This window comes from Podospora pseudoanserina (assembly GCF_035222485.1).
Source record: "Podospora pseudoanserina strain CBS 124.78 chromosome 7 map unlocalized CBS124.78p_7.2, whole genome shotgun sequence".
Taxonomy (NCBI): Eukaryota; Fungi; Ascomycota; class Sordariomycetes; order Sordariales; family Podosporaceae; genus Podospora; species Podospora pseudoanserina.
In genome coordinates, this window is record NW_026946672.1 from 1,438,398 (window position 1) to 1,466,297 (window position 27,900).

The window sequence follows — 27,900 nt, forward strand, 5'->3', positions numbered from 1 at the left end:
CCAACCCAGTCAGACATCTTGGGCCACAAGCTGACAAACTCACTGCTACATGCTGAAGATCACCAGGACCCATTTTTGACTCCAAGACCGAGGCTAGCCCGGCTGTGCTCTCCTGTCTCGGTCCTAGAAAGCTGGTGTTGAAGCCGTAGCTTGAGAATGTCTGTCGACTCGGGCCCTCGATACTTTGAGCAGGTAGTGAATTACCACAATACCCAGAATAAACACTCCTTATATGTCAAACAGATGGATAAACAATGCAATAGAAAGTCCATAGGAACCCCTAGATCAAATGAAAACCACCGTAGAACAACTCAAAGCATACAACAAAGCTAGCCTAAAAGTGTGTTGATGACAAAGAGTGCTTGCACACCGCCTAAAAGGTCCAACAAGGGTCCTGCCAGAAAGACACCAGGATGTGTATCTAGACTTTACACATAGGTATTACAATACAATAGCTGCAGTAAGAAAGTCACAAGCAAAACATAAATACATAAAAAAAAAAAAAAAAAAAAAAAAAAAGGCCGTAGAGGTAAAAACTCACCGGCCAGCTCCATAGAGGTGGCCGGTTACGAAAACCTCGGTGGTTTTACTTCGGATCGAAGTCGGGGGCTATCGGTTGCAAGCCCCCCGGCCGGGTTAACAGCAGCTCTTCCACCTTGACCATTTGTCCTGACCACAAGGGCGGTGCCCTGATCAAGATGTTCGAGCTGCTGTTGGAAGGTAGGTTGTGGACCTAATGTATAAACCACTGGGTGCTCCTTCATTCGGGAATGTTGTCGTGAGCTTCTCAGTCAAGGGCATGGGCTTGGCGAGATGAAAGTCAGGTTGGTAGATAAAAAGCCAAATATAACAGAGCTAAATAGACGAAGTTGCTTGTTATGACAGCCAGTACAACACCCAACATAACAAAACATAACAACAACCTTTCCCATGTTGCAAACAGAGGACTCAATCCTCATCAACACACTCCCACCCTCCCTCCAACACCACCCCCATCACTCCAAACCTCAACCTCAACCCCCCCTTTCCCCCCCCTCGACACCCCCCCAATCTGCTCCAACACAACCCACAACCCCCATCCTCCTCACCACCTCAGGATCAACATCCACCTCCCCTCATCCAACCCCAAAACCCCCCTCCTGAGTAACCCCCTTTACTCTGTCCAACCACCCTCCTCCCCACCCCGGTCCCCAACTCCAGCTTCATCCTCAGCCCTCCCGCTCCATTCCCCGCCTCCCCCGCAACCGCCGCCCTCGCAACAACACTCAACCTGGTCAACCTCCCAATCCCCACCCGTCCCTCAACCTCTCCTCCCCATTCTTAAAACCGCCATTTCCGGGAACACCGACCTCAGCTTCCCCGCCTGCGACGACATCACCTGCCCCACCACCACCCCCCTTCCACCTCCGTCGCCACCCTCAGCACAAATTTCCCTAGCTGGCCCGGTTCAAAAGTAGACAAGATGACCGTGTAGGTCCCCGCCGCCAGAGGCTGCGACCCGTGAGTCTGGCAAAACGTCGCGCCTCGCTGGTATTCCGGTGATGACACCAGGATATCTCTGCCAGAGATGCTGGTTATATTTTTTGACGAGTAGATCAGCGCGATGTGAATTGGCAAGTCTTTCACATCTGTCGAGAGTAAAAGGGATAGAGGGGTGGTTTGGGGAAGCGTGATAGAATACTGCGGGTTGATGAAATAGGACGGGTGAGCCGCCGAGCCGCCTGAATTCCGCCGGTTCCAGGCGCCGGTGATGGTTTCGCTGTGGCTGAGCGGTTCAGGGGCTTGACGGATAGTCAAGGGCGAGTTGGAGAAGAAGGATAGGGTGAAGTTGTATGTTGGCAGCGGAAGCTCACCCTGGGCCACGACGAGGGTTTGGGGGTTGTTGGGAGTGGGATCATAACGCAGCAATGTGTTGGGGCTGTCAACGTAGGGTCCCTGGTGGAGACACCGGTGGTTTTCTGGCAGTGGGAGCCGGGTACCGGGCGGGGAGGCGGCAAAGATCGAGAGGGACATGAACCCGAGCTGCTTGGAGACATGAGCCAGGGAAGCGTTGTGGCGGTCTCGCTCGGCTTTTCGTTCTCGCAGGATTTCAAGCTCGCCATCTTGCCAGTGACGGCTCAGGAGGACCCATATGGGGCTGTTGGAAGAGGATACCACGCTGTATTGCGGGTTCTTGGTGAAGACCAGCTCTTCTGTTGCGTCCGGCATGTCCCATTTGAAGTGGTGGTCTTGGCGGAACTGGAAGAGGTTTGGGTTCCAGTTGACGTAGAGAGAGTCAAAGTGCTGCAGAGCATCCTCAAAGGCCATCCAGAACTGGTTTGTTGCGTGCTCAGGTCTTGATCCCACGGTGTGCGTCTTGAGGGTTGCTGAAGACCCTACGCCTGTCCACACCAGGCTGTCGACCCAAGGGTTCTTGATCAGCAATGAACGACTGTTACCATCGCTTCGTACGTCAAGAACTGCATAGTCATGTTCCCTGACCAAACCCAGGGCCTCTTCTTCTTCTGGTGGGATATTCCCCGTCCCCAACGTCAAGATGGCGTTTCCATCATCGTATCCTTTCTTAATTCTGTCCCAGGTTTGGTCGAGCTCGATGTCATCACTTTGAACAGTTAGCATGACCACGCACTAATTAGCTGAGATGTCATCTCACCTCTTCAGGAAGATCTGTTCTGGTATCCAACCAGTCAAGACATGCAAGTCTGTGCCGGAGTTGCTTCCGGGAAAGTCGTAGCCCCCACGTATTTTCAGGTATGCCTTCTCAACCAAGGCAGGCCATAATAGTTTAGGATTGCGCCGATCCACCACGTACAACGTCCGGTCCGTTGACGTAGCCGGGAGGCGGTCATCAACAGCAACAGAACGCCAGCATCCATTAAAGTTGAGACGAAAGAGATATGGGCCATTCTTAACAACCTTGGGACGCTTATGCTCATAGTCGAACGGATACATGAGCGAGGAAAGCAACTACCAACAAGCATCAGCACGCATGAATGATAATTACAAGAACGGTCGGATCCTCTTACAGAACCCTTCTCCGAGGTAAAGTGGGGAGAGGCAGCACACAAGCTGGCCACGACGGAACAATCCGTCGCCAAATCCTGGGCCAGGTCGATTGGGTTCTCAGCAGTCATCATCCATTCCAGATTGCCGTCGTCGACCCCGGGCACCAGTTCCAAAGGCCGTTTCCAACCAGAGAAGATGGCCCGCTGCTCGGGAGAGAGAGAAAAAGGCGTGGAATCACTTTCGATTGGACAAGGACGAGTTAGCAACACCTTCCATGGTCAGGTGTCAAGAGCAGCACGGCGCATGGTGCACCCACATATAGGGGTCGGGACTCTGGTTGAGGGATGTCCCTGAGAACACCTTGGATTCGGTGTCTGCCGTCCAAGGCGGAAAGATGAGGCCATGGAGCTTCGAAGACCTTAATAGAATAGTCCTTTCAGACGTGGAAAGGACGCGGGTGGATATGAGCTCAGGAGGCCTCGAGCTGAGGCCCGCTTGCTTCTCATTTGCCTTGATGGTCTCGCCAAGCTCAAGCAGATATGAGATCTTGTTACGAAGTTTAGCAGCGTCTACCCCTGGAGCCCCATTCTGGATGGCCTTCATGTAGAAGTCGGCAGCAGAGATGGCATGCTTCAAAGCATCCTTCCGCTTCCCATCCATTAGAAGCGCTTCATATTGCTATTTAGGGAATCAGCACGTTCTTGGTGAGCATGATGACAGGCAGTGTGTAGGAAGAGGGTCCGTCTCACCAGCCCTTTCGCCTCATTCTGTCTATTTAGTGGACTACTTCTGGAGTTCCAGTTCGCTGACATTGCTACTTGGTTGTCAGAGTGAAGTCGTGTAACCAGTCAGTCGGGCAAGGAGTTTGACGACAAAGGGTGCGTATATGAGTGAATGTCGAGTCCTAGTTGAGTAGCGATCGCCAAGGCTCAATCGTATGTTCTATGGCCGCCCAATCACCACTGACAGATGCCGTCTGCGAGATCTGCGAGCAATTCGACGCGCTGCTCCTCACTGCCGATAATCGAGCACCAGTGGGGTATGATACCGAGTGTCTGTTCTGGGGTAAGTACCTCTACGACCAGTTACTAGCCACGCGGGGGTGGCTGGGTTATCCATCATGGACGTCGGAGGCTGAGCATTGAGACTCCAAATACAGCACTCTCTCAAGCCATTACCCTCATATAAACCGCGACTGCCCAACCCTTCTTCCGTGAAACATCTCATCAGCAGTCCCCCATCTCGAATCGCGAAACAAGCATCTCGTTCTTTTTGATCCGTCGCCAAGCTGTACTGGACGAACTAGGGTCTCCCAGTCGGCTGGTTCCGAGGCCGGTGCGGGGCGCCACACGATCTTATCAAAGCGATTCATCTACAACGTGATCCATGAGTCGGGGCCTGGGGGGTGGTGGAATGCATGTGTTTTGAGAAGCCAAGTCCCAATCAACAATGGCATTCATCAGCCTGCCAGCGACAAGTCGATGGGATAAAGAACAGAAGGAATGCGGGGCTGAGGAGCGTCTTCCAGGCACTCGTATCGTTTGCCGCATTCAATTGGCGTTGCCCCGAGCACACAATCGCCAACCGAGGTTATCCGGTTCGGTAATCGACATCACGGGCTAAAAAGACACTGGGTCCCCCGCGGCCGGTGGACCGCACTTGCCGGATGCACCTCGGCGGCCTACAGCGTAAATACCATGGCCAGGCCCCCTATAACCTATTAGAGGTGTCCCTGTCGTCACTTTTTTGTCGTCGTCGTCATCTTCACCATTGCCATTGCATTGCGTGCGTGTTGTATATCTGGTTTTGCTATTTATTCAATCTTGCAGGCGGACGTCCCCAACATTCGAATTACTTGCCGAGCCCATCTGCCGCCATCGCGATTCGCAGATAGCCAACCACCTGGAAATCATCCACCGGCCGATATCGATATACACCTTTTTGTGACGTATCCACCTATCGCGAACGACAGCGCAACCACCGGAGGAGTTGCATTCAGGTTGTAAGGAGAGCCCTCTTTTGAGGCGCAAGGAGTAAACGAGAAATCACACAATGGGTGCTCAGTCAAAGCCCGCCCCAATTGGGCCCTGGGGTCTTGCGACAGCAGGCGCTGCCGGTGCTGTGTTTGCCAACACGCTGGTGTATCCTCTCGATCTGTATGTTTGATATGCAGCCTGATCGGCCAAGAGGTTCTGGGAAATCCATTTGCTAATCTACCATCCATGCTGTAGCGTCAAGACCAAACTCCAGGTGCAAGTAAAGGCCAACTCCGAGAAGGGCGAGGGCGCCTCCGATGAGCCGCACTACAAGTCATCATGGGACGCTATCTCCAGGATTGCTTCCGCTGAAGGAATTCAGGGGCTCTATGCCGGTATGGCCGGATCGCTGCTTGGTGTCGCTTCTACCAATTTTGCCTACTTCTACTGGCATTCGACTGTTCGCACTCTGTACCTCAAGCACAGCAAGCACACGGGGCCCACCTCGACCATCACCGAACTCTCCATCGGTGCTGTTGCAGGCGCGCTTGCTCAACTCTTCACCATCCCAGTCGCAGTCATCACCACTCGGCAACAGACGCAAAACAAGGAGGACAGAAAGGGTTTCTTCGACACTGCGAAGGAGGTTATTGAGGGCGAGGATGGCGTTTGTGGGTTGTGGAGAGGTTTAAAGGCGAGTTTGGTGCTGGTCGTCAACCCGTCCATCACATATGGTGCCTATGAAAGGTTAAAGGAGACTCTGTTTGCCGGCAAGAAGAACCTTTCTCCGATGGAGGCATTCGGTAAGTTCGAGAATATGACCCCTTTTGATGTTGGATATTTCTAATCTCACTACCCCAGCCCTCGGTGCCATGTCCAAGGCTCTCGCCACTATTGTTACTCAGCCCCTTATCGTTGCCAAGGTCGGCTTGCAGTCTAAGCCGCCAGCGATTCGTCAGGGCAAGCCATTCAAGAGCTTCGTCGAGGTGATGCAGTTCATCATCCAGAACGAAGGAGCTCTGGGTCTCTTCAAGGGCATCGGACCCCAGATTCTCAAGGGCCTGCTGGTTCAGGGCATCTTGATGATGACCAAGGAACGGTGCGTTCGCCCTCCATTACCAGACATGCTGCATGCTTTGAGACTGACCTTATTCTCACAGTGTCGAGCTTCTTTTCATTCTTTTCCTCCGTTACATTCAGCTTGTGCGTTCCAAGCAGCTCAGAAGGTCTTCTGACCTGGCTGCGGCAGCCAAGCTTGTTTCACCTGTGACTGTGAAATAAACAAAGTTCAAGCCGATCGCGGCACAAATTACAGAAGAATACCCATATCGCCAACATGGCGAGGCCTGAGATGTTATGAGCGGGGGCGCTTGAGTAGAGGACGAAGGAGAGGGACATTTTGTATATAAGAACGCCATATAGATAGGTCATATCTGAGAATAATGATTGCAATGTGTTATGTTAAGCTCAAGCCTCATACATGAAAGTGAAGTATCAGTTGAACTGGGCAGTTGCAATGAGATGAGCTCATGCCTTTGGCGGTTGGCGGGAGCTGTCCAGGCCCGCCAAGAAAGCTGCGTACGGGGCAGCCACACACTCCAGCCCCGCATGAGCCACACCCACCAGATTAGGGCAATCCAAATTTCTCCCACTTTTTGTGTGCAGAGCTACGCACCTACCTTGCACCCCGACTTCCCAGACCTTAGCAACCGTCCACCATCTGAGTCGACATCCTTCACAATGGCCAGTACGTAACTTCTCGAAATGCTGCCGGTCCTCAGAGACAGAAATACTGACTGAATCGATTCCAGAGTCCAAGAACTCGTCTCAGCACAACCAGTCGCGCAAGGCGCACCGGAACGGGTACGACGAATCGAACGCCGACCGAGCAGAGCAGAACGAACGGAGGGCTAACTCGAGATAATACTGCAGTATCAAGAAGCCCAAGACTTCCAGATACCCCTCCCTCAAGGGTACCGACCCCAAGTTCCGGAGAAACCACAGACATGCTCTCCACGGCACCGCCAAGGCTCTTGTACGCACTCCGAGCACACACCGATGACCCCCTCATCGAGAAACACGACCGCTAACGATTTTTACAGAAGGAGTTCAAGGAGGGCAAGCGGGAGACTGCTTAATTTCCCTATTTCAGCGCGCACGGTTAGGGACGACCATCTTCGGGCATGATCATTACGAAGGAATTCTGCGGTTACTTGATTCGCACCGCTATTGGGCCGGCTTTTCGAGGTGTTATCTAGGGCGTCATTTTATCTACCAACGGAATGCATTGGCCTCTGGAAGAGGCGGACCTGCTGGGGCGCATCCCTCCATCAATGCTGCTCTCCTCTTGGCTATTAGTGGTGACGGGAGATCATCATGAACGAGCATGTGTTCTCGGGCACGACATCCCAATGACGAAACGACCGAACCGGCCACCATCACCCATTCATCCCCCTTCCCTTTCCCGATATCTTGGGCTTCACAACCTCGAGATATCAAAATGGCATTAGTGTGTACAGCTCTGAGTCTACTACCCGTACTCTTTTAGCTGAAGGATAATTCTTCGTGCCAAGATCAAATCCCATGCCTGGCTATTACCAAACACCTCTGTCTGCCACATAGACTCAAGGTGCATGAAAGCCAGTCAACATTTCTTCCCGACATGATCCCTCTGCTTATGTCCAGATGACGATCTCACTTCCACGATTTGGAAGCTTTGCACTACTCCTGTGGTGAGGGGCAACTACTTTCTTGGTCTGCGGAACAATGTGCCACTAGCTATTTCAACGCTTATATGCTCTTCTCCAGAGTGCTCTTCTCCAGAGTGCTCTCAGTGGCAGATACAAGATGCTGATCGCAAACTGAGCCGCTTTACTGCATAGTCCGTTTGTTTGACATTCTGACTTGGAGTGGCCGAGTATGACGATGTCAGACTGATCCTTTTGCCACCAGGATCCTAACACCAGATACACTAGCAACAATAAATAAACAGCATGTTTTCTAAGACTGGCTCAGGATGACCTTGACATGTCTTGTGACCTCTCAACACATCTGATCAGTAGAACATTGGAACAAGAGTGGCCTGTCGTCCCATGTGGAATGTGTCACCCCTGGCGGTTGCGGAAGCCGACAGCCGTGGGTGAGGTGCAGAGAGGCGAACGGCACGGTGCTGTTAGGGGGCGGGGGTTTAGGTAGCGGGTTCCACTGCAACCCCTTTTTGTGTCCCAAGGCTGAAGCTCAACGAGGAGTCCATGCGCTGAGGGGCTTGGGTTGCTCTGGTGGATGGATGCACAGCGCAATGTCAGTTGATTTCTAGGTAATGTAGTGGATGGTGGAGATGATGCGGAAGACTCCTAGATACCCACCCCCAGCAGATTGTCAACAGTACGAATGGGGTGTCCCCAAACAACCCAAGAATCCCCCAAGAAAAAGACATGTTTTACCAGTGACAGGGCGCTCCATTGTTGGTGGGTTAGTGGATTTGGAAGAACTGGAGAAGCAGTCGGTAACGCCGGGGCTGGGTGGAGGTCAGGGACGTTTCAAGAATCAACGGCCAGCTTTTATTAGTTAGCGAGGCTCAGCGCGCTAACGGCTGACTTTCTCACACTTTATAGCCAGCTCTTGGCTCTCCCTTCCCTTTCCACCACCTCTTCTGAGTCCTGATCAGGTTCTCTTCCTGCCTGTCGTGTCGTCGTCCCTTCACCTTGCGGAACCACCTTTCTCGCTGCTGGGCCAGGTTCCTCTTTTTTGGTCGGGTTGTTATTTTATTAATGGGTACGTAAGACTTCTCCAGCTCTTTGCGACATTGGATGGCATTGTTCTCGGGGTGCTCTGGCTGCTATTGTTCCTGTTGCTCAGGGGGCCACCAGCCTCAACGGAGAATGGACTGGACGAGATGGCAACAAACCACCCCCCTTCCGCTTTGTCGTCGGGTCTATTATCTCCTGACAGCTGGAGTCTGGTGTTCATCCCGCGCTCCTGCCTTTGAAGCTGCACACCGCTTGCCATGTAATACGGCCGTTGGTTGCTTCTTGCCTTGGCCTCTCCGCTCTTTCTTCGAGGGCTGTGTTCGAGTATTTATCGAGGGTCTGAAGAGGCTCGGTGACACTGGTTTCCTTTCAACAACCAAACAAACGGCATCCAGTATCATTATCGATTACTGACATGGTCTCTACAGCTCGCGCAGTCTAACACCGCTTCTTTCGCGATATTTCGATCCTCCTTTGAGGCCAGCGGGTTACTGCAGGAGAGCTTTCGAAAGTCTTTTCGCGCCTTTTCCAAAATCGCCCTCTTTCGCTCCCGACTTCGAAAGTCGCTCGAACGCCGAGTCTAATAACCACACAACCTAATCACGCCGAACGCATCTTTATCTGCCCTTGGTACGTCTGACGTGGTCAAAAAAAACCTACAACATAAAGCAAACTCCTTCGAGAAAATCACGAAACAATTCTTGGCTGCCCGTGCCCCCCCCCCTGGGCCAATGATCTACAAGGACCCTGCTAATACATCAGCAGCCGCGAGCTCTGTTTCATCCTGGCAACTGGCACCGAGCAGTCTTTGGAGAAGTTACTCTGATTCTTCCACTCTCTTGACTTGGGACCATAGTCTTCTCCAACATATTTAAGCCGCCGACACTTGCATACCGGTAGCTTCCGCGAGCATGCTCAATATGTCTAACATTATGAGCAACCGCAACAGCACGCCCGAGGCGTCCAACGTCTCATCGCTGCGCCCCCCTTCTTCGAGGGCCGTTGGCGCGAACCCCCACCCTCTTCGTGCCTCTGCCGATATCTCTACTCTGAGCAACCAGGCCGCCGCCGCCCGCATCCGCCCCTCGTCGGACTTTTATGGTCAGGTTCAGGGCGGACAGGGCCAAGGTGCTGCTGAGTTGGATCCCCAGGATAAGCTCACCCAGCAATGGATTGCCGATATCGACCAATATGAGAACACTCTCGAGGAGATGGCTGCTGCCACCTTGGACCAGGACTTCAAGGATGAGCTCAGCGCCATTGAACAGTGGTTCCAGGTCCTGAGCGAGGCTGAGCGTACTGCGGCTCTCTACGCCCTCCTTCAGCAAACCACCCAGGTTCAAATTCGCTTCTTTATCCAGGTCTTGCAGCAGATGGGAAAGAACCACCCCATGTCGGGCGTTCTTTCCCCCGCCAACTTTGACAAAGGTGAGTTTAATTGCGGAATAGGGGAATGTGTGGCCTGAACTGTGCCTGATAAATACTCTGATTCCAGATCCCATGTCCAACCGCTTGAGCGATGCTATGAGCAAGCTCAATGTAGACTCGGCTCGCAACTCGATGTCCCGCGCGAGCCCCGCCGCGAAGCGTCAGTCTGGTCTCGACCCCAGCACGATCAATGCCATGTTTCCCGATGCCGCCGCCGCCATTGCGACTGAGAAGGCCAAGTTCACTCAGCAGACGGGCCAGCCCCCCTCCACCCGCAACAGCCTAGTGGACAACCGCAATTCGCTTGCGGCCCCCACCATCTCGGCCCCCGCCGAGGACCCCAACGGACAGAATCCTGCTTCTCCTTGGGGTCCCAACGATGTGAACCGGCCCAAATCGTCTTCTGCTGGGCAGCCGCCGATGGGCCAGTTCGTTCAGCCCCCTCCCTCGAGCGGTGCTCTTCGTTCACCTCGCCCCAATATCACTGGAAACACCAACATTCAGTCTACGACCTTGACGACCGGTGACAAGGGTGTTGGTGATTTGCCCCTGCTTTCACCTTATACCGCCAGCGGCAACTGGGCGTCCATGGTCAACACTCCGATGGTGCCCACCTTCAATCAGGGCGGTAACAACGCCGATATGGTGGCCAACGCCACGGCCATGAAGCTGGCTGCGCTTTCTACCGTGAACAACCGGTTCGCGCTGGATGATGTGCGCAAGTATCGTCGTGCCCGATCCAATGAGCCGGATCCGGGCCAGAACCCGCTTTCTCCTGGTCTTCCCAACATCCCCGGTGCCATCATGGTCAGCCAACATGGCGGTGGCATGGCTTTGGGCCGGGATGGTATGTTGAACCTTCAGCAGCCGCAACAGGGCATGGGCTTTGTCAACCACCGGTCTCGTCCCAACTCGCCTGGTGTTCCCCTGCAGAACTCGTATGTTCCGGCCATGGCATTTGCCTCGCCGCAGAACAATGGATTCTTGAGCGCCTATGATGGGTCGGCTGGGCTTATGAACAATGGACTGGCTCCAAACTTCCCACCCCACATTCAGGTTGGATTCGAGGGCGGCGGTTACCACTCTGATCACTCTGATATGGTCCGCGGCCGCTCTCCGCGTGGTCGGAGAGGCACCTCGAAGCCCCCTGAGGATCCCACCGACCCCACTCTTTTGCAGGACATCCCGAGCTGGCTACGGAGCCTTCGTCTGCACAAGTACACGGATAACCTCAAGGACATGAAATGGACAGACCTTATTGAATTGGATGACAAGCAACTGGAGGAGCGCGGTGTCAATGCACTGGGTGCTAGACGCAAGATGCTCAAGGTCTTTGAGCAGGTCAAGGGTAAGTGTTTTTTTATACTGACTACAAGATCAATGCTAACTGGTTCTGCAGAGGCCAAAAACGAGGGCAAGTTGTCGAGCTAGATGCGAGGCGACCATGAATGAACAGATGAAGCAGACGAAAGACAGCGAAAACACCACGCAGAGCGAAAGCATCACAGAATACATCATGGTGCAGAGGGGACGGCTAATAACTAGTGATTCTTTTCGTGCCTTGGGTTTTTTCACACGAGGATTGGGAAAAGCACATGGATATATGGCGGCACTATCTCAAGCGTTACATGCCTGTGCTGTTGGCCGAATCTGTTCCTTTCTTTTTTTCATTTTCTCGAGGCACGATTGGACATGTTGATATGTTTCTGTATGAGCGGGATGAGATACATGGTCTGGGGGGTAGTTTGGGCGGGTAGCGTGTTGCGAGGCTACCTGGATATATCTATAGGCGTTGGTGCGGTTAATTGATCAGTTTTTCTGAGTCGAGACTTGAGAATGTCTTGTTTGCTGTGTTGTGACTAGTTAACGGGGCATGTCTGCTGATTGGGATATCTCGGGTGTATATTTAGACTATTCTATTCTACTAACGAGCATACCATCTTCAGCAGCATTATCAGCCCTGGGCCCGTATTTTTCTATGACAAAGTCGCAACCAAACTCGAGGAAGAAGCTAAGGCCATCCCCATTTTCAACCACCACAATGGGCCACCCATTCAACCTCCCATTGTTCAAGATCATGCCCAAAATCTTGTTCCTTCAATCACGTGCTACATCACGTGAATACATCGCAATGCACGGTCCAACCCTTATATGCTCACAACTTTTGGATGGCGCCGCACTGTGCGGTTAGCTGCAGCCTCGAATTTCGAGTTGCTCTTATTCATGAGAGTGTGAACTTGATCCTCAAAGTTTGCGACTTTCTCAGCCAAAGTTTACGACAGTCAAGATAATAGACTCTTCAAACTCAATATCTGTTTCTGAGATTTCTCAACATTGCCGGGCTTCCTTACTGGATATCTCGCCACACGACCAAAAAGAGGAAAATTTCAGCCTTGCAAGTCGCTGAGAGAAGGGGGTCGTCGTTCCTGCTTCAAGTGGGTGAGAAGGAGGGGGATATTGAAGATTTGGTGGGATGGAGGGGGACGAGGGACGCGTTTAATCTGGTTACCCCGCGATTGAGCAGAGAGAGAGAAAGTTTTCATCGACTTTGACAGCGGTTTCGAGTTTTGTTGCAAGTCGTTGATCTCACTAATCTTCATTCACCTCCACCACGCTTTACTCACGATAAGGAGGCACGACTACACACAACACAACTATCCAAGATGAACACCTTCTCCTCCGGGCTGGGGGGCATCCCCATGGACATGCTCGACCCATCTCTCTTCCCCGAGGGCCACCGACCTCTTCCCCCAGCTCAGCAGCAAGATCAGGATGCTGAAATGGGAGACTGCCCCGCTCCTGGTGACGACCACCTCGAAGATGGTGGCGAGGAGTCAGACGTCAGCGACATGTCTGTCGACTCTGACGCCATGGAGCTCGCTGCCGAAGTCGCGAGGTTCGACAAGCAGCAGGAGGAATTCGTCGCTCGCCAGAGGGCTGATGCTGCGGGTGTTCCTTATCAACCCCCTGCCAAGTCGGCGGCGGCGGCTGGAGAGAAGAAGACAAAGGGGGGTGTGATTATCGCCAAGGGACGCAAGCGCAAGTCAAAGACTGTCAAGGGTCCGAGACAGGCGGTCAAGCCCTCGCCGGATATCCTGTTTCGATTGAACTTGGCTCAGCAGGCGTTTCAGAGGGGGGATTACGAGGCGACCATGACGATGATTTCGGAGATTATCCGGATCAATTCCGAGGTTATTCATGCTTGGGTGTTGCTGTCGTCGGTGCACGAGGCGCTGGAGAACCGGTCCCAGGCGGTGATGTGCCGGATTACGGCTGCGCATTTGACGCCGAGGGATGTGCCGCAGTGGATCGCGACGGCGGAGTATTGTCTTGAGGGGGTGGACGAGATGGACGATGATGAGGAGGGGAATCAGACTGCGGAAAAGATTGAGACGTTGAAGAGAGCGTATGCTTGTTATAGTCAGGCGTTGGAGGTGGACAGGACGCATATCCAGGCGAGGATTGCTAGGGCGGATGTGATTATGATGATGGGGAATCAGCAGAGCAGGGCTTTGGGGGAGTATCAGAAGGCGCTTGGGTACAGGCCGTATAATATTCGGACGGTGAGGAATATTGCGGATGTGGCGCTAGATGTGAAGGATTTAAAGAAGGGGGCGGGGATTGCGAGGGCAGCGTATAGGAAGGTGATTAATTATTTGATGGAGAGGGGGACGTTTGAGGCGGAGGAGGGGAGGTTTGAGTGGAGTGATTTGAGAATTTATCTCGAGTTCTTTGGGACGTTGGAGTTGTGGAGGGAGGGGTTGAAAGAGCTGAAGGAGATTGCCAGGTGGTTGTCGGGGAGAAGAGAAGAAACGTATTGGGAGCAGTTTGATGATGGGCCGATGGGGGATGATGATCGGGAGTGGGATATTGGGGAGGAGAGGAGATTCGGAGTGCAGGGCTTTGTGCCGGGCAAGTTTCCGAGAGAGAGTTATGGCTTGGGGATGCCCATGGATTTGAGGGCGAAGATGTTTGTTTACCGGTGCAAACTGGGGTTCCAGGATACTGAGGCCAGGCGACATTTGGAGCTGCTTGATCCGACAAGGCAAGAGGAATTCATGGACTTCCCGGACTGCTTGAAGGATATCGCGGTTGCGCTGCTGGATCAGAACAAGGCTGCGGAGGCGAAGCAGTATCTGGACCTGTTCAAGCACATTGCTGAGACAGAGGGCACGGGCAGCATCGATGCGGACTTCTTGGTCTGTCAAGGTCGATATCACATCTCTTTGGGGGAGAAGCAGACCGCTGAAGAATGTTTCATTGCTGCGATTGAGGACGATGAGGACCACATCGAGGCTCGCGTGCAGCTTGCCAATATGTACGAAGGAGAACAGGAGCAGGAGGGCAGGGAGGAAGCTTTCTTGCTGGTTCATGAGGCCCTGAACCTGCAGAAGCTGGGACCAAGAAAGAGACGTGGTCCGTATGGTCCCCGGAAGAACACTGGGCCGCGCAAACCCAGAAAACCAAGGGATCCAAATGCGCCAAAGTCGAAGTATGTGCCGCGCCGGTTGCTCAATGCTGAGAAGAGGAGACAACAGGAGATTGAGCAGACAAAGGAAGCGACCAAGAACTACCAGATAATGCAAGAGATGGAGGGCAACGCTTTGCTAGGGGATGAGGAGGCCAAGAGCAAGTGGATGGCGGCTGCGAAGGCGTTGGTTGACGACTTCCGGGCTTACAAGCAGTTTTATCCTTGGGACAAATACATCAAGTTCCTGGGATACGTCAACCCTTCCGAGGGTGGCCAGCAGGCTGTTCCTGCCAGGAACTTGAAGCTCGCCGCCATGGAGGAACGTTTGCGTCAGAACCTCGCTCCGGCGGATGGTGCCGACCCGGCTACTGCGGCTACCGTCAACAAGCCTCATTTCAAGATTCCCCAAGAACATCGCGGCATTCCGTTCACGGAGTGGTTGAATATTTTCCTCAACTACGCCTTCGCCCTCGTCCGCGCCGGTCAGCATAGAGAGGCTTATGCCGTCTGCCACGCCGCCCGGGACTCTGTTGTCTGGACATCCATCGACAACACCTTTCTTATCCACGTTGCCTGGGCATCCTGTGCCGTCTACGCTGGCGACGAAGAAACCTGCGTTGCTATTGCCCGCTATTTCATGAGGGATTACCGCCCAGGCACGGATTCTTACCGCATGTTCTCGGCTATGTGCCGAGTCTGCCAGACGCCCGTGTCGTGGTACACGTCGGGCCCGGCCCAAAAGTTCATTTTGAGGCAGATCAAGACAATGGACAACATTGTCATGAGACAGCAGCAATCGCCGTCTGGGGAAAAGGACGATTCGATTGGGTTGGACGTCTCCCTGCTCACTATTTACGGGCACATTCTCTTCACGACCACCTCGTACACCTACGCCCTGTCCTACTTTGCCCGCGCTGCCTCGATCGATCCCACAAACTGCCTCATCAACCTGTCCACGGGCCTGGCGTACATCCACTACGCCTTGAAGAGGCAGGCTACCAACAGGCAGTATCTCCTCAACCAAGGCTTCGGTTTTTTGTTTAGGTACTATGAAGACAGGCTGGCGGAGGCGGAGAGGAATGGGAGTGCGGGACAGAGGCAGGAGGCGCATTTCAATATGGCGAGGGCGTATTCGCTGATTGGGCTGGGGAATGTGGCGGTGGAGTTTTACAAGAAGGTGTTGGAGGAGCCGCCGGTGCAAAAGGTGGATAGGAGTGATGAGGAGAGGTGGAAGGGGGGGTTGGCGGAGGAGGATTTGAGGGTGGAGGCGGCGTATAATTTGAGGAGTATGGGGTATTTGTTGGGGGATTTGGAGGGGGCGGCGGGGGTGGTGAGGAAGTGGATGGTTTTGGAGTGATTATGAGGAAGGGGCGGGGGTATGGGGGGATATGAGGAAAGGGAAAAGAATGGGATGGGGTTTAGGGGGTTAAGATAGGGGGTTTGTTTGTTTTTGTTTTGTTTTTTTTGTTTTTATATACCATGGCATTGTGGGAGGGGATTCTTTGGGTTGGGGGGTATGATGGGTGTTTTTATAGGCTGTAGGGCTGGTTATATATTGTTTGCTGGCTAGATAGTTGAGAAGGAATAATTACTGTAACATATGTGTCATATGTGTGTGTTTGGTTCTCAAATAACCCGGTCGGTGTCTGTTTGGAAGGGACCTTTTTGTCTTTTATGCAGTTCTAGATTTGGGTTATGTTGATCCCAACTTTTTCAGAGTTCATCCGAGCTTATAATTGAGATATCCATTGTGAACGCTGCTCTCTTTTTATTTTTATTTTTTCGCCAGCGAGCGCTGCTGGCTATTTTTTATTTTATTTTTTTTTTATTTTTTGTACGCAAGCGCTGCAATATTTTTCATTTTTGTCTACATTCCTCGTGAGTAAGCGCTGATGTCTTTTCCAGTCCCATGTTTCCAGTCCCATGTTTCCAGTCCCATGTTTCCAGTCCCATGTTAGGTTTTTCCCAGGCATCGCAGGCGAGCTAGTTCGTTCCCATGCACCGTAGCCGAGCGGGATTGTGGTCAGCAAACGAAGGTCTACATTTGAAGTCGAGGAAACAAGAGTCAAACATGGCGGATTGTGTGCCGCTTGATGCAGCAGAGGCTCGCATTTCTCGCGCAGTCCATCTAGCATCGTCTCCCCTCTCCTTGCCACGGCTGCTGCCGCCGCGCTTGCTGCCTTCAGCAGCGAGCGGGTGGGCTGGTCTTGTTGGAAGGACTAGCCGGCCTAGGTAGGTTGTCCAGCGCCGCCAGGTGAGTAAGCTGTCTCTCCGTGGCTGTTGTGGGAAAACACCTCCGGGCAGGGCCGGGTACGTGCTTGGCTATCCTCCTCCGAACCGACAAGAGAATGGGCCTTGCGCTGAACTTTGGTGGACGCTTCGTGCCCTCCTCCCGACCCAACAACACGATCACGCTATGACGGTTTCGTTCTTTAGCTGGAGCAGCTGTTGGAGAGCTGAGCGGCCTTCAGCAGTACCGGGGATCAATGAGCTTTGCAGTGAGGATAGGTAGGTAGGTAGGTAGGTCGCTGGGTGAATGGGCAGACAGACTTCAATGGTTAGCCGAGAGAGTCGCCAGTAAATGGGAGTTGATCTCTTCCGAGATTTGGTGAAAAAATCTTAAGCAGGGACGACTTAAAGTGTAGGTTTGTAGATTAAATGTATACAGTGGTGCTAATTGTTGGTTTTACTCCCTTTAGGTCGGCAAAAGAAGTAGTAAATATCTAAATGGATGGTGTTACACGAACCCGCTTTCTTTCTTTTAGGGGCAGCGGCGACTTCGTTTGGTTCTTGTTTATGAAGAGCTCCTAGCTATTGATATCCCTCGTATGTTGATAAATCCCCTAGGTCTTCTGGGGTTGACGGTTAAATACTCAAGGGAGGCTTTTGTATTATGCTAGAAATAGTAAACATTTAGACATTCACCGAACCCCACCCAGTCCACGTCTATGCCCACCCCCTTCGTAAGCGGAGCTGTCACTGTTGACACTGGGTGATACACCAGATATCTATCTGGTTTTGTTGGATAAATATTCTTCCAGCCCCACACTGTCTTTTAGAGAGAAAGGTTTGCGAGCAAAACAGGGGTTCTTGATGTCTGCCGTCTGATCTTGGGAGAGAGCTGGAATCGTCTTTAAGTAGCGAAATGATATATTTAACAGTATTTTCTAAATCAGATCTGATCGCTTAATTTTGGGATTTGCGTTTTCTTTTATCAAGCCTGTGAGGTACTAGTAGTCTGATGTTACGCCGCAGTAGTGGTTCTCAGCCAAGTTTGAACATCCGTTTCGTAAGAGCCAGTTTCAATGGGAAAAGAAAAAGGGCACGAGGGAGACAATGCAATGCTTTCATGACGAGAATCTCCTCAAGTAAGCAGGCAAGCCAGTTCGACATTTGAGTCACGAGCAGGGTGTTCGCCGTTGCCCCAAACTACTCGTTCTTACCCGGTGTCCTCTTTTTCCCCTTGGTTTGTTATCTCAACAAGAACGAAGAATTAGCAGGGCCCAATATCTGGAACGTCTTGAAGTGATGGGCTAAAAAAAACGATTTGTTTCTTCCTCTGGAAAGTTCCTGTAAATTCTCGCCTTCCTGGGCAAAGCTGTCCCTGTCTCTCTGTCCTGAACTGGATCCTACATATCAAAGACAGTCGACAAGCCGGTAGCTATGGTAGCATCTACAAACAAACGCATGCGCAAAATCCCAACGCTTAGGTGAATGCAACGCAGTGTTTGTTGTGTGCCATGAGCAATGCAGGCCCCAATGCTGCGCCCATTTCCCATCCGTTCCATGCCCCAAATCCCTCCCCGCCCCTCAACCTTCATCATGTTGCATCTTGGCCAGTTCCTGTTTGCGCCCTGTTTCCGAGGTATCCCAGCACTCGCCAGTACTGGTAAAAATGCTATGCCTCGTCCTGACCTATCCACCCCAAATCTTTCCCTCCCACAACATTCCCAAGCCCAGCAGGAAGCTCAAATCCACAATGAAGTTCCGGGGAAAGAAAAAAACACAAATGAAAAATGTAGAACGAGAGAGAACGAGAGACGGGGTATCCTTCCTTTCCTTGCCTTTCCTAACCTTTCCTTTTTTGCAGCAGTTGTATGTTGCGAATTCCGACCGATCCGTTCAATTTCCTTGACCTTTGCCTTCCTCCTTTCCATCTCCCAACTTGACAGTAAAAAAAGAACAACATGGTATATCGACTAATAACGAAACAACATCACCCCCCCAAAAATTCCAAAACACAACGCCATGCCGTATCATAACCTCCTCAGTAACACGGTAACCCCTGCACCACGTGCCAAAACACCTTTTCACCCCCCTCAAATGCCTCACACCTCTTGTTTGCCCACACGCGCCATCAACCCCAACTCCTAGAAGAAAAGCGCAACTCCGGGCTCGCTCGGTTTCACTAAAAAAGTTATGCGTATATACTACAAATAGACCGTCGTGTTGAAGGTGTTGCAAATGCGTGAAAAAAGGTATGTGCAGAGAAGATAATCGTAGTGTTTCTTGGGATGGTGTTCGAAAGGTGTATTTCAAAGTAGAGCGCCCAAATAGGTCTCACCCAGGGCCACCTCGTCGTCGTCTTCCCCTGCTTGGTCCGTCGGGCCGTTGTGAAAGTACATCGCGGAGTAGTGGGTCGTCTTTATCCTTGTCGACGTGGTGTACACGAACGTGTCTATAACCCCGGTTAGCAGCAGGTTCCATCCAAGATGGAGTGAGAAAGCGAACTCACCTCTGAAGATTGTCTGGTCTTGGATACTTGTGCTCTCTGTCAGGGCAAAATGGACACACATATCCCGGTGAATCATGGACCAGACCGTGCCGTATCATTTCGTTTTTGCGTTTGAATCCTTTGCCTCCCTCGCTACGGGGGCACCCCGCAACAGGGCAATAATGTGGCCGGGCAGAAGAGTGTACATTGGCGTGGGAGTTCAACAGGTACTGAGTAGCAAACGGCTGGGCGTTGCACCCGCTGAATTTGCAGACATAGGTCCCAATGTGTGTGACGCCCTCCAGCGGTATCGAACCTATTCGGTCGATGCTATTATGATTAGAATTATTTGCCCCGGGGGTGGAGGCCGATTGCTCAGAACCGGGAGTGGCCGTTGAACTGCTCGCATAATCGGATTGCCGAGGATGGCTGCCCATCTGTGCATAATACCCGCCATAGGTCCCTGGAGGGCTTGCTGCTGGGTGGACAAGAGAGTGGCTCGGGGAAAGGGGTCCCCGAAAACTGTCAACTGGTGACAAAGGTGGCGGCGAGCCATGGCCGCCTAATGAAGGCAATCGCGGCGTGGTGGCAGGAGGAGACCGTGGGAAGGTAGCAGGCCGCATTCTCTCATGCTCAGCAGCAACGTTGTTGCGAAGCTGATTGATGTCCCCAAAAGTAGATCGGATGGACGGAAGCGTCGGTCCGTTGTTCTCAAACCTCAGCGAGTTAAGCTTGAGGGGGGCCAAACCTTCGCTGAGGGTTGCCGATGTGATACTGTTGCTGGGAGAATGGTGGCCTTGCTCGCGAGGAGAGATAGGGCCGTATGGAGGCACCGGAGGCGGTGCTGATATGGCCGCAGGGCGTTCATCCCGGAAGGAGTTTGATCGCACCGGTATTACCGGCGCCTTGAGTACTGGTGGTGGTGGTGCCGGTGGTGCCGGCGGTGGTTGTGGTCTTTGTAACCCAGAACCAGCCTCAGTATCAGGTAGCTTCGTTTCCGTGGCGGTAGGGGCTTCAGGTTGCGCGTCCGTGATAACTGCAGCCAAGGCACCTGCCGCCAGACTTTTCAAATCGAGCCCTCCCAAACTCTCCAGCCCAGGCGGATCAACAGACATTCTCGAGCTCGTGTATGTCCCCCCGCCTTTGTCGTTGTCCCTGCCAGACCGTCGGCCCCCCGGTGAAACGGCGCTGTTTAAAGAACCGGTGTCGTCGATGAGATCGGTATCCGCGGGAGATTCGGGCTCGCATGGCAAACCGTTCACGCTGGCTTGGAGGGCGATGTCGTGCTGCCGATGGTTGTCCAGGTAGCTTATCAGGATCCCATCGCCCAAGGTTGGTCTCGGCATCCGAACACGCGGTTTCTTGTCACCAAAGCTAGAAGCGGAACTGATGGACTGGGGCGAGGTGATCGGCGGCGGGCTCGGAGTCGGCGGTCGGAGCGTAGGACGAAGCGGCTGCAAGAGCGGGCTGTTCCTAGGCAGGACTTCATCGGGGTCATACAGGTCGCTATCTGTATTCATAGCTTCGTGTATGCTCGAAGGTCCTACTCACGGGTGGATAGGTGGTTAATGTTGCATCAGCTCGCCATCGATGTCGGGTCGATGGCGAGGGCGGCAGGTCGAGGTGATGGCTAGTGGGCAGCCCTATATTCCTCCCCCTCACTTCTCTCCCTTTAGAGCTGGGATCACAGAGGGCAGCTCGAGGATTGGAATGTTGGTGTCCCGCCTGCAACAAAGACTCACACCGCGTCAAGTCCTCCCGCTGGGCCGATGACAGGGTAGGGGGACAGAGCATGTAAGAGCCGCAAGATGCAGCCAAGAAAAAGAACGACAACAACAACAACAACAACAACAACAACAACAAGGCAAGGCACTCGAAGCTGGGCTGGTAAAGAAGCCGGGTGTGTTACGCGACGGCAACGGAGAGCGGTGGATGAAAGCACGGAAAACGACCTCGCGACGGCTGGATGGAGCGGGGGTCGTAAATTGCGATCAAGAAGTGAGGAGTGAGGTGTGAGGAGGGGGGAGGGGGAGGGGGCTAGGCCTGCGTGTCCTCTCAAGAATGCGGCTCAAGGCTGTGATGAGCGGTTGAAAGTGTATGGGTGCTGGGTTGGTTTGGGCCAGGGTGCAGTATATTAAACCTGGGGGTTGGGCGTATAAGTGTCCCGCATATATGGCCTTGGGTCCAGAATGACAATGCCAGCAGCGGAAGAGGTCGACTGAAAAAGGCACGGAGGGAAGAGGAGAGGTTCCCTTCTTTAAGCCGCAATGGCAGCCAGCAAGGGCCTAGCAGCGGAGGATGCACCGCAAGCTCCAACAGCTGGGGTCGGGGAAGGAAAGGCCAGAGCCAATGCGTACAGGATTGACGGCTGATGGCCCACGGTTAAGAGTGGAGGAGGCGGGGGGATGGAGCCGCTAACAGGGGGCAGCTGAGGAGGTTCTTTGGGGAGGCTCCACTGGTTAGCAAGAGCTAGCCCGACTTCCCGACCACACACGCACTGGACTCAACCTCACCTCGCTCGTCGGGTCCTGGTCCTCAAAGATGGATGGGATATCCGTAGTGTATGGAGATATTGGTGGATTGGGATATGCCCCGGTGTTTTGTGAGCCGGGCAGACAGGCAATTTACTAGACAAAGAGACTGTCCGGTGATAGAGATGGCCAGACAGCAACCCGTGGTTGTCATGCTCTCTTGTACCTTGCTGGACCCCGAGTGAGTGGTTGAGGCTCTTTTACGGCAGTGAGTACAAAGGCGCCGCCCGTGGGTCTTGATGTACTGATGGAGCTAGGGCTCGCGGCGGCTCGGTAATTAGGGAATGGATCGCGCAAACGACCGAGCTGGCCAACACAGATGCAAAACGCCGATCCTGTGAACCCTGATTGTTTCCCGGGGAGATCATTCAAGAAGAATCAAGACTTTTGACAATAGTTGACAAACCTCAAAGGAAACGAACGAGAGGGCTCTGGAAAGGCGGCGGGGAAATGCTTACTGTTGGGTTACCTGACCAGGATAGGGAGCCACGGGCAGATGCTTCGCTGCAAATCAGCAGGTGAGTGCTACTTTACCTTGTGATACTGCCTCCTCTTGTTCCATCTGATGAACCTCTGCTGCTTCCACGCGTGCAACGCGAACCAGACGGACACTGACGGACTTGGCTGCGCGGTCGTGATCACTTGGACAGATCCGAGTCGGAGTTTAACTTTAGCTGCTGGCCTTAACCATCTCGCCCAAAGTGAGCGCGTCATCACAAGCTGGAGCTGGTAGAGTTTTCACCAAGTGGAGGCACAACCACGAAATACGAGCGGAAGGAATGTGGGGGGAGGCTCGCTCTTGCAGCTTCTTAGCAGCTTCCCTCATTCATCATGCTTCGACCATGGCTACACGCGCGTCCTTGCCGCCTTTTGGACATGCACCCATTCAGTCGTTAACACCTACCTCCTTGGGCCATCGGCAGAGGGGAAGGTGGGGGAGGGGTGGGGGGTGGGGGGTGTGGGCAATCGACCAAAGAATGAAAGAGGTTTTCTGCCATTCCCACCTGCCTTGGCTACAAAAGAGGATCGAGCCCAATATCTCGTCACTGACGGGCAGCCCACTCCTTCCTTCCGCCATTCCATCCTCACCAACGGCAAGTGCAGTTTCTCAAATGGCTCGAGAGTGGTGAGATTTCCCCCACAGCGGGGGAGCACAGAACTCCAAGATTCTCTCTCTCACCTTCAACAAGCCGCTGGTTGGGAAACTCAGCCTCAACGCCGTGCGTGGTCAACAGAGCAGCATCATGTTACGGATCCGCCCGCACTTCCACTCTTGATTCACCAGCCTCATCCTTCATCAACTCCGATTCCTATCTACATATAAGCCGACCGCAGTCCGGATCCTTCAACATCGGCACCTTCACTGTCCCATCACGATCGTTGGCAGCATCTCCTATGCGGGTCACGCCGTTGGGGATAGCAAGGCTCGCTGTCCAATCATGACTGGCAACACTCACGCTCCCGCTGCAACAGGGACGGCACGTACCTCCACCATAGCGTTTCCTTCCGACATCTTTTTCGACTTAGTAGCGACTGTCCTGACCCAGCTGCGGGCTTGCCTTGGGTATCCGTAATGAGTGGCCTCGCTACCCTGAAGCAAGAGGCCTCTCGCAGACAGACGACAGAGAGGCCATCTCGCTTCTCTGTACCACGTCGGGCCTGGTGGTGTGGTCGGTCCTGCGTTCGGCATGGTGTGTGCTGCCGGTGATATGTCATCGGCATTCCGACAGCACTTGTAAAGCCCGCAACTCGTGGGCAGCAATAATCCCAGTGCTTCATCAAGCCCAGTTCGTTCCACAGTTGCAGCGGTGAGGCTCATCTACCATGCTGCTTCCAGATTTTCAAACCCCGCCGTTTAGATGTGTGTGTGTGTGTATGTGTGTGTGTGTGTGTCACCTGCTAGCCCCAGACCAGAAGAGCAACCGTGGTTGGGCAACGAGCCCAGCACGCACGCACACGTGTTACACCCAGACAGAGACGCCGTGCAGATATATCGAAACTTGAGTTTAGCCGGACCCGGACGCTAGCTTACATGGCTGCTGCTCGTGGACGAAAGCCGCCAGATGGAAACAGGGCAAAAGTGCCACAAAGCCCAAGGGGGGAGGGGGGTACGATTGACGTTGTAAGTGGGAGCCTCATTTGCTTTTTGTGACGACGAGTACCCAACGGAGCGCCCGACATGTGTACTCGTACGTGTCCCTCGTTGCCTCTGTTCACAGAGCAGACCCTTCTCTTAACGATCGGAAGAGGGTCGTTTTGTTACCTCCAGTTCATTTGTGCGAATGAGCGATATTATTCCCTAGACTAGATGCTTTGCCGTCTGGTGTGCGGCATTTCTACCCCGCGACTTATAGAGTCGAGCAAGGGAGCAAGAAGTGTGGTGCCGCAGCATGTTCTGCTTGGGCATTTCCCCGCAATTTCGAGATTCTGGGGTATTATATTGCTACATGACAAGCCTTGACAAGCCTCGAGCAATTTGCCATTCCGCTTGCTTCGAGCAACTCTGGTGATCGGTCGTCAGCGGAAGAGGCAAGCCCGCTGAAATGTCCAGATACGTCACTTTCAAGCAGAGCACCATCCCAGGTCCATTTCCATGGCCCAAGGGGTGGCACGGCAGGTGTGTAAACCATGCGGTGGAGACCAAAAAACAGTTTGATGCTGTGCAATGGAATGTTTCTTTAGTTTTTGGCTCAAAATTGGCGGTGTTGTGCATGGCCGGGCAACCCCTGGTTGATGTTTTTGGCGTGTAAGTGAGAAAGAGGCTGCTGAAGTCGTCTTTTGATTTTCCAGATCTCTATGTAGATGTGTCTGGACTGTGAACTTGATCGAGTAGCATGTACATGCGGACGAGAGATTTGTCACTCATGGTAACAACTTCCATCACGGAAACAGATCCTCTGGCTTAGGACGTCAACCCTGGGGAGGGTTATGCCGGCCAAGTTGTCGTCAGTCCAATTTGATGACAAGAAAAAAGCAACTGACATCATCACCTCGGCTCTCGCAAGAGCTACCCTTTTGTTTTCATAACAAACCTAACCCATGACAATTTTTTAGCCTCCTTCTTGGCTGAGCTGAGCCTTATCGAAACCCGAACAAAAACCAACCAACCCATCGGCAATCCACTTACACGCTGCTGCTGCTGCTACTGCTGCTACTGCTGCTGTGGAAAAAGTGGACTCCACCTTCCGCATACGTTAAGCTCTCTCTCTGTCTCTCTCTCTTTAGTTGTTCTCAAGTGAGGGGAAGCGGAGTTCTGGAAACTTGGACAGCTTTTGGGAGCTGCTCTGAAGCCGCAAATTCCCAGAAAGATGGGATTTGGCGGTTATTTATTATGGGATTTGTAGATTATAGAAGGAAGGGAAATGATGGAATTTGAGATGGGGACGGGAGTGTAGGTGCTCGGCAACCCCTCGGCCCGGTGACCGGACTTGGCGGTAGGTCAATAGGACGTCGGAGACCACCGCTCGGTGTTGCTCGGCCGCGGGGAAGGGATGCGGGAGCGGGGGAGATGCAAAAGATACCTAGGCTCCGGGAGACGGGAATGCACGCTCGGGACGATGTCGGGTCACGCCACTTGGATTTAAAAGTCTTCTAGAAAGAAAAATAATACTTCGGGTTCTTCTCTTGATAATACCATTGACTGTTGATTATTGCAACGAAAGATAAATTCAGGGGTAGGTTTGTGGTGACGTTGTCATGGCTAAGATGACCACCTCGACTGAAGAAGCGGCGACTAACTATTGCAACAGACAGAGATCATCATCATGGCGGAAGCAATCCCAGAGACTATGAAAGCGGTGGTGTTTCACGGGCCGAAGAAGGTCGCCGTGGAGGAGAGGCCTGTTCCTAAGAGTATGTCTTTCACTCACTCACTCTGGCTCACTCACACCGTCACCACATTTCGGTTGTCATATGAGAACGCTCTCGTTTTCATTGGCATATATACCCATAATGCCACCCAACACACTCTTGAACGTGGAAAATGCTGACATAACACCACAGTTAACCACCCCCTCGACGTCCTTGTCAAAGTAACCGCCACCGCCCTCTGCGGCTCGTAAGCCCCCCCTCCCCTCCGCCTTATCCCTCCCCCCCTTATCTCACTAACCCCCCTCTCCGCAGCGAACTTCACGTCTACCGCGGCCACCAACCCTCCCCAACAGGCTTCATCATGGGCCACGAATTCGTAGGCCACATCGTCGCCCTCGGCTCAGCCGTTACGTCCCTCAAAATCGGCGACAAGGTCGTCTCCCCCTTCACAACCTCCTGCATGAACTGCTTCTACTGCAACCTAGGCTACTCCTCCCGCTGCGCCCACTCCCTGTTATTCGGCTCCGAAAAGTTAGACGGCGCCCAGGCCGCGTACGTCCTCGTCCCGTTCGGCCCAGGAACCCTAACCGTCGCTCCCCCGTCTGATATCATCCCCGACCGGGCCCTCATCCTCATGGCGGATATTTTTCCGACGGGGTACTTTGGCGCAAAGAACGCGTTTAGTCAGCTGCAGAAGCAGGAGGCGACAGAGGCGACGGTGGTGGTTATTGGGTGTGGGCCTGTGGGGTTGTGTGCGATCATCAGTGCGATGGAGTATAAACCCAAGAAGCTTTTTGCTGTTGATGGGGTCAAGTCGAGGTTGGAATTGGCGAGGGGGCTCGGGGCGGAGCCGTTGGATTTGAATGAGCTTGGTAGGGAGGGGATTGTAAAGAGGGTGAGGGAGGTGACGGAGGGGAGGGGGGCGGACGCGGTGGTGGAGGTTGTGGGGTTGAGTCCTGCGTTGAGGACCGCGTTTGAGGTGTTGAGGCCATTTGGGGTCGTGAGTAGTATTGGGGTGCACAATGGGGAGATTCCGTGGGGTGGGGATGAGGCTTATGGGTGAGTTCTGTGAGATTACGACTGAAAGAGGGAACAAAAGGCTGACGATGGGGGATAATAGTAAAAACTTGAGGGTTCAAATGGGACGGTGCCCTGTCAGGTCGATCTTCGAGGAGGCGCTGCCTGTTCTGGCCAAGAACCAGGATCGGGTGAGGTATGTTACTTTGCTGCTGCTCCTGGGAGATGGTGGGTGATATGCTGACGATGAGAATAGCTTCATGTTCGACAAGATCATGCCCCTTTCCGACGCAGTGGAGGGTTACGACCTCTTTGACAACATGAAGGTGCAAAAGGTGATTTTCGAGCCTTAAGTCCTCTCCCTCTCCCCTTTCCACTACTGTCATAACAATGAAAAAATATATATAAAAAAAATTCAATTCTGCCTCGGCTTCACCAACCCATCATGCATCCAGTAATAAGTAACAGTCGAATCATCCTGCACCGTAGCCAACAACACCCTCTTCCCCCTCCTCGACCCTTTATACGCCAACCAGGGTGACCTCTCCTCCTCCTCCTTTGTAATCTCCCTCGACCTAGGCGGTCTGGCGTCCAAAGCATCAAAGACGGCGGCGAACTGAGCTGGGGACCATTTCTCCGAGAGGTGGAGAGGTAGAACCCATTCTAGCTCTGCTTCCTGCGGGATACGTTCCCCCCCGTTGCCCATTTCTTTTTCTGCTCTGATGATCTCCACCTGCTCGTCCGGGTGGACGTAAAGGCGTTTGGGGGGTAGGCCGTAGAGGAGGGTCCGGGGGAGGTTGGGCTGGGTGTGGGGGTGAAGGGCGGTCCAGTCGTGTTGGTGTTGGAGGTTGTTGAGGACTATGGTTGTGAGGGCCGAGGTGCGTTGGTTGAGGGTGGTCATTTTGGAGTATCTGGGGTGGTTAGTTTTGAGTTTGGTAGTGTTGAGGGGTGAAGGGTGAACTCACATGGATGAGAGGGCTTGTGAATTTGTGAGATGAAATTCTAACTCTCACTCACAAATAATGAATTTTAGTGGACTTTTTGGTGGTGGTGGTGGTGATGGGGCCCTTGACGTTGGAAGAACGCCCAGGCGGGAAGCCACTGTGAATTGTGGGGCCTGATCCCCTAAGCAAAAGTGGGGACACGGTCTAGGGACTTACTTACAACACCTTAACCATGGGATTCTTTTCCTGGAAGA

General features: G+C 53.1%; 9 protein-coding genes across 9 annotated transcripts; 6 read left to right on the plus strand and 3 right to left on the minus strand.

Annotated features, from left to right (window-relative positions):
- Nucleotides 1-1,374: 1,374 nt before the first annotated feature.
- On the minus strand, nucleotides 1,375-3,818 carry RIM13 (cysteine protease; the record flags this gene model as incomplete). The annotated part of the gene is made up of 5 exons (XM_062950229.1): nucleotides 1,375-2,602; nucleotides 2,654-2,967; nucleotides 3,027-3,243; nucleotides 3,323-3,684; nucleotides 3,756-3,818. 5 exons carry the CDS (start codon nucleotides 3,816-3,818, stop codon nucleotides 1,375-1,377), a joined length of 2,184 nt encoding a protein of 727 aa, XP_062796211.1.
- Nucleotides 3,819-4,174: 356 nt separating this feature from the next.
- On the plus strand, nucleotides 4,175-6,447 carry ANT1 (ADP/ATP carrier protein). The gene is made up of 4 exons (XM_062950230.1): nucleotides 4,175-5,162; nucleotides 5,238-5,785; nucleotides 5,844-6,081; nucleotides 6,143-6,447. Exons 1-4 carry the CDS (start codon nucleotides 5,059-5,061, stop codon nucleotides 6,261-6,263), a joined length of 1,011 nt encoding a protein of 336 aa, XP_062796212.1. The 5' UTR covers nucleotides 4,175-5,058; the 3' UTR covers nucleotides 6,264-6,447.
- Nucleotides 6,448-6,612: 165 nt separating this feature from the next.
- On the plus strand, nucleotides 6,613-7,260 carry rpl29 (60S ribosomal protein L29). The gene is made up of 4 exons (XM_062950231.1): nucleotides 6,613-6,729; nucleotides 6,794-6,845; nucleotides 6,915-7,017; nucleotides 7,085-7,260. Exons 1-4 carry the CDS (start codon nucleotides 6,723-6,725, stop codon nucleotides 7,118-7,120), a joined length of 198 nt encoding a protein of 65 aa, XP_062796213.1. The 5' UTR covers nucleotides 6,613-6,722; the 3' UTR covers nucleotides 7,121-7,260.
- Nucleotides 7,261-8,612: 1,352 nt separating this feature from the next.
- On the plus strand, nucleotides 8,613-11,974 carry VTS1 (Flap-structured DNA-binding and RNA-binding protein). The gene is made up of 3 exons (XM_062950232.1): nucleotides 8,613-10,159; nucleotides 10,227-11,507; nucleotides 11,559-11,974. Exons 1-3 carry the CDS (start codon nucleotides 9,643-9,645, stop codon nucleotides 11,588-11,590), a joined length of 1,830 nt encoding a protein of 609 aa, XP_062796214.1. The 5' UTR covers nucleotides 8,613-9,642; the 3' UTR covers nucleotides 11,591-11,974.
- An 848-nt stretch (nucleotides 11,975-12,822) lies between these two features.
- TFC4 (transcription factor TFIIIC subunit tfc4) lies at nucleotides 12,823-15,987 on the plus strand (the record flags this gene model as incomplete). Its single annotated transcript, XM_062950233.1, has 1 exon — nucleotides 12,823-15,987. The coding sequence occupies one exon, from the start codon at nucleotides 12,823-12,825 to the stop codon at nucleotides 15,985-15,987; it is 3,165 nt and encodes a 1,054-aa protein (XP_062796215.1).
- Nucleotides 15,988-18,182: 2,195 nt separating this feature from the next.
- Nucleotides 18,183-22,628, minus strand: QC764_705820 (uncharacterized protein). The gene is made up of 2 exons (XM_062950234.1): nucleotides 19,366-22,628; nucleotides 18,183-19,308 (listed from the first exon to the last, which is right to left on the minus strand). Exons 1-2 carry the CDS (start codon nucleotides 20,862-20,864, stop codon nucleotides 19,191-19,193), a joined length of 1,617 nt encoding a protein of 538 aa, XP_062796216.1. The 5' UTR covers nucleotides 20,865-22,628; the 3' UTR covers nucleotides 18,183-19,190.
- QC764_705824 (uncharacterized protein) lies at nucleotides 22,001-22,562 on the plus strand (the record flags this gene model as incomplete). The annotated part of the gene is made up of 3 exons (XM_062950235.1): nucleotides 22,001-22,056; nucleotides 22,289-22,393; nucleotides 22,526-22,562. The coding sequence occupies 3 exons, from the start codon at nucleotides 22,001-22,003 to the stop codon at nucleotides 22,560-22,562; spliced, it is 198 nt and encodes a 65-aa protein (XP_062796217.1).
- Nucleotides 22,629-25,639: 3,011 nt separating the features above from the next.
- On the plus strand, nucleotides 25,640-27,092 carry QC764_705830 (uncharacterized protein; the record flags this gene model as incomplete). Its single annotated transcript, XM_062950236.1, has 4 exons — nucleotides 25,640-25,727; nucleotides 25,878-25,932; nucleotides 25,998-26,898; nucleotides 26,959-27,092. 3 exons carry the CDS (start codon nucleotides 25,640-25,642, stop codon nucleotides 26,746-26,748), a joined length of 894 nt encoding a protein of 297 aa, XP_062796218.1. The 3' UTR covers nucleotides 26,749-26,898; nucleotides 26,959-27,092.
- TSP1 (putative tRNA-splicing endonuclease subunit tsp-1) lies at nucleotides 26,098-27,880 on the minus strand (the record flags this gene model as incomplete). Its single annotated transcript, XM_062950237.1, has 2 exons — nucleotides 26,098-27,613; nucleotides 27,867-27,880. 2 exons carry the CDS (start codon nucleotides 27,878-27,880, stop codon nucleotides 27,118-27,120), a joined length of 510 nt encoding a protein of 169 aa, XP_062796219.1. The 3' UTR covers nucleotides 26,098-27,117.
- Nucleotides 27,881-27,900: the final 20 nt, after the last annotated feature.

Coding starts and splice junctions, on each gene's coding strand:
- ANT1 (XM_062950230.1), top strand. CDS start 5,059: ATGGGTGCTCAGTCAAAGCCCGCCCCAATTGGGCCCTGGGGTCTTGCG. Junction 5,163..5,237: donor CTGGTGTATCCTCTCGATCT/GTATGTTTGATA, acceptor TCCATGCTGTAG/CGTCAAGACCAAACTCCAGG. Junction 5,786..5,843: donor TTCTCCGATGGAGGCATTCG/GTAAGTTCGAGA, acceptor TCACTACCCCAG/CCCTCGGTGCCATGTCCAAG.
- rpl29 (XM_062950231.1), top strand. Junction 6,846..6,914: donor CGCAAGGCGCACCGGAACGG/GTACGACGAATC, acceptor ATAATACTGCAG/TATCAAGAAGCCCAAGACTT. Junction 7,018..7,084: donor ACGGCACCGCCAAGGCTCTT/GTACGCACTCCG, acceptor CGATTTTTACAG/AAGGAGTTCAAGGAGGGCAA.
- VTS1 (XM_062950232.1), top strand. CDS start 9,643: ATGCTCAATATGTCTAACATTATGAGCAACCGCAACAGCACGCCCGAG. Junction 10,160..10,226: donor CCCCGCCAACTTTGACAAAG/GTGAGTTTAATT, acceptor CTCTGATTCCAG/ATCCCATGTCCAACCGCTTG. Junction 11,508..11,558: donor GGTCTTTGAGCAGGTCAAGG/GTAAGTGTTTTT, acceptor CTGGTTCTGCAG/AGGCCAAAAACGAGGGCAAG.
- QC764_705820 (XM_062950234.1), bottom strand. CDS start 20,864: ATGAATACAGATAGCGACCTGTATGACCCCGATGAAGTCCTGCCTAGG. Junction 19,309..19,365: donor AGACCAGACAATCTTCAGAG/GTGAGTTCGCTT, acceptor CCGGGGTTATAG/ACACGTTCGTGTACACCACG.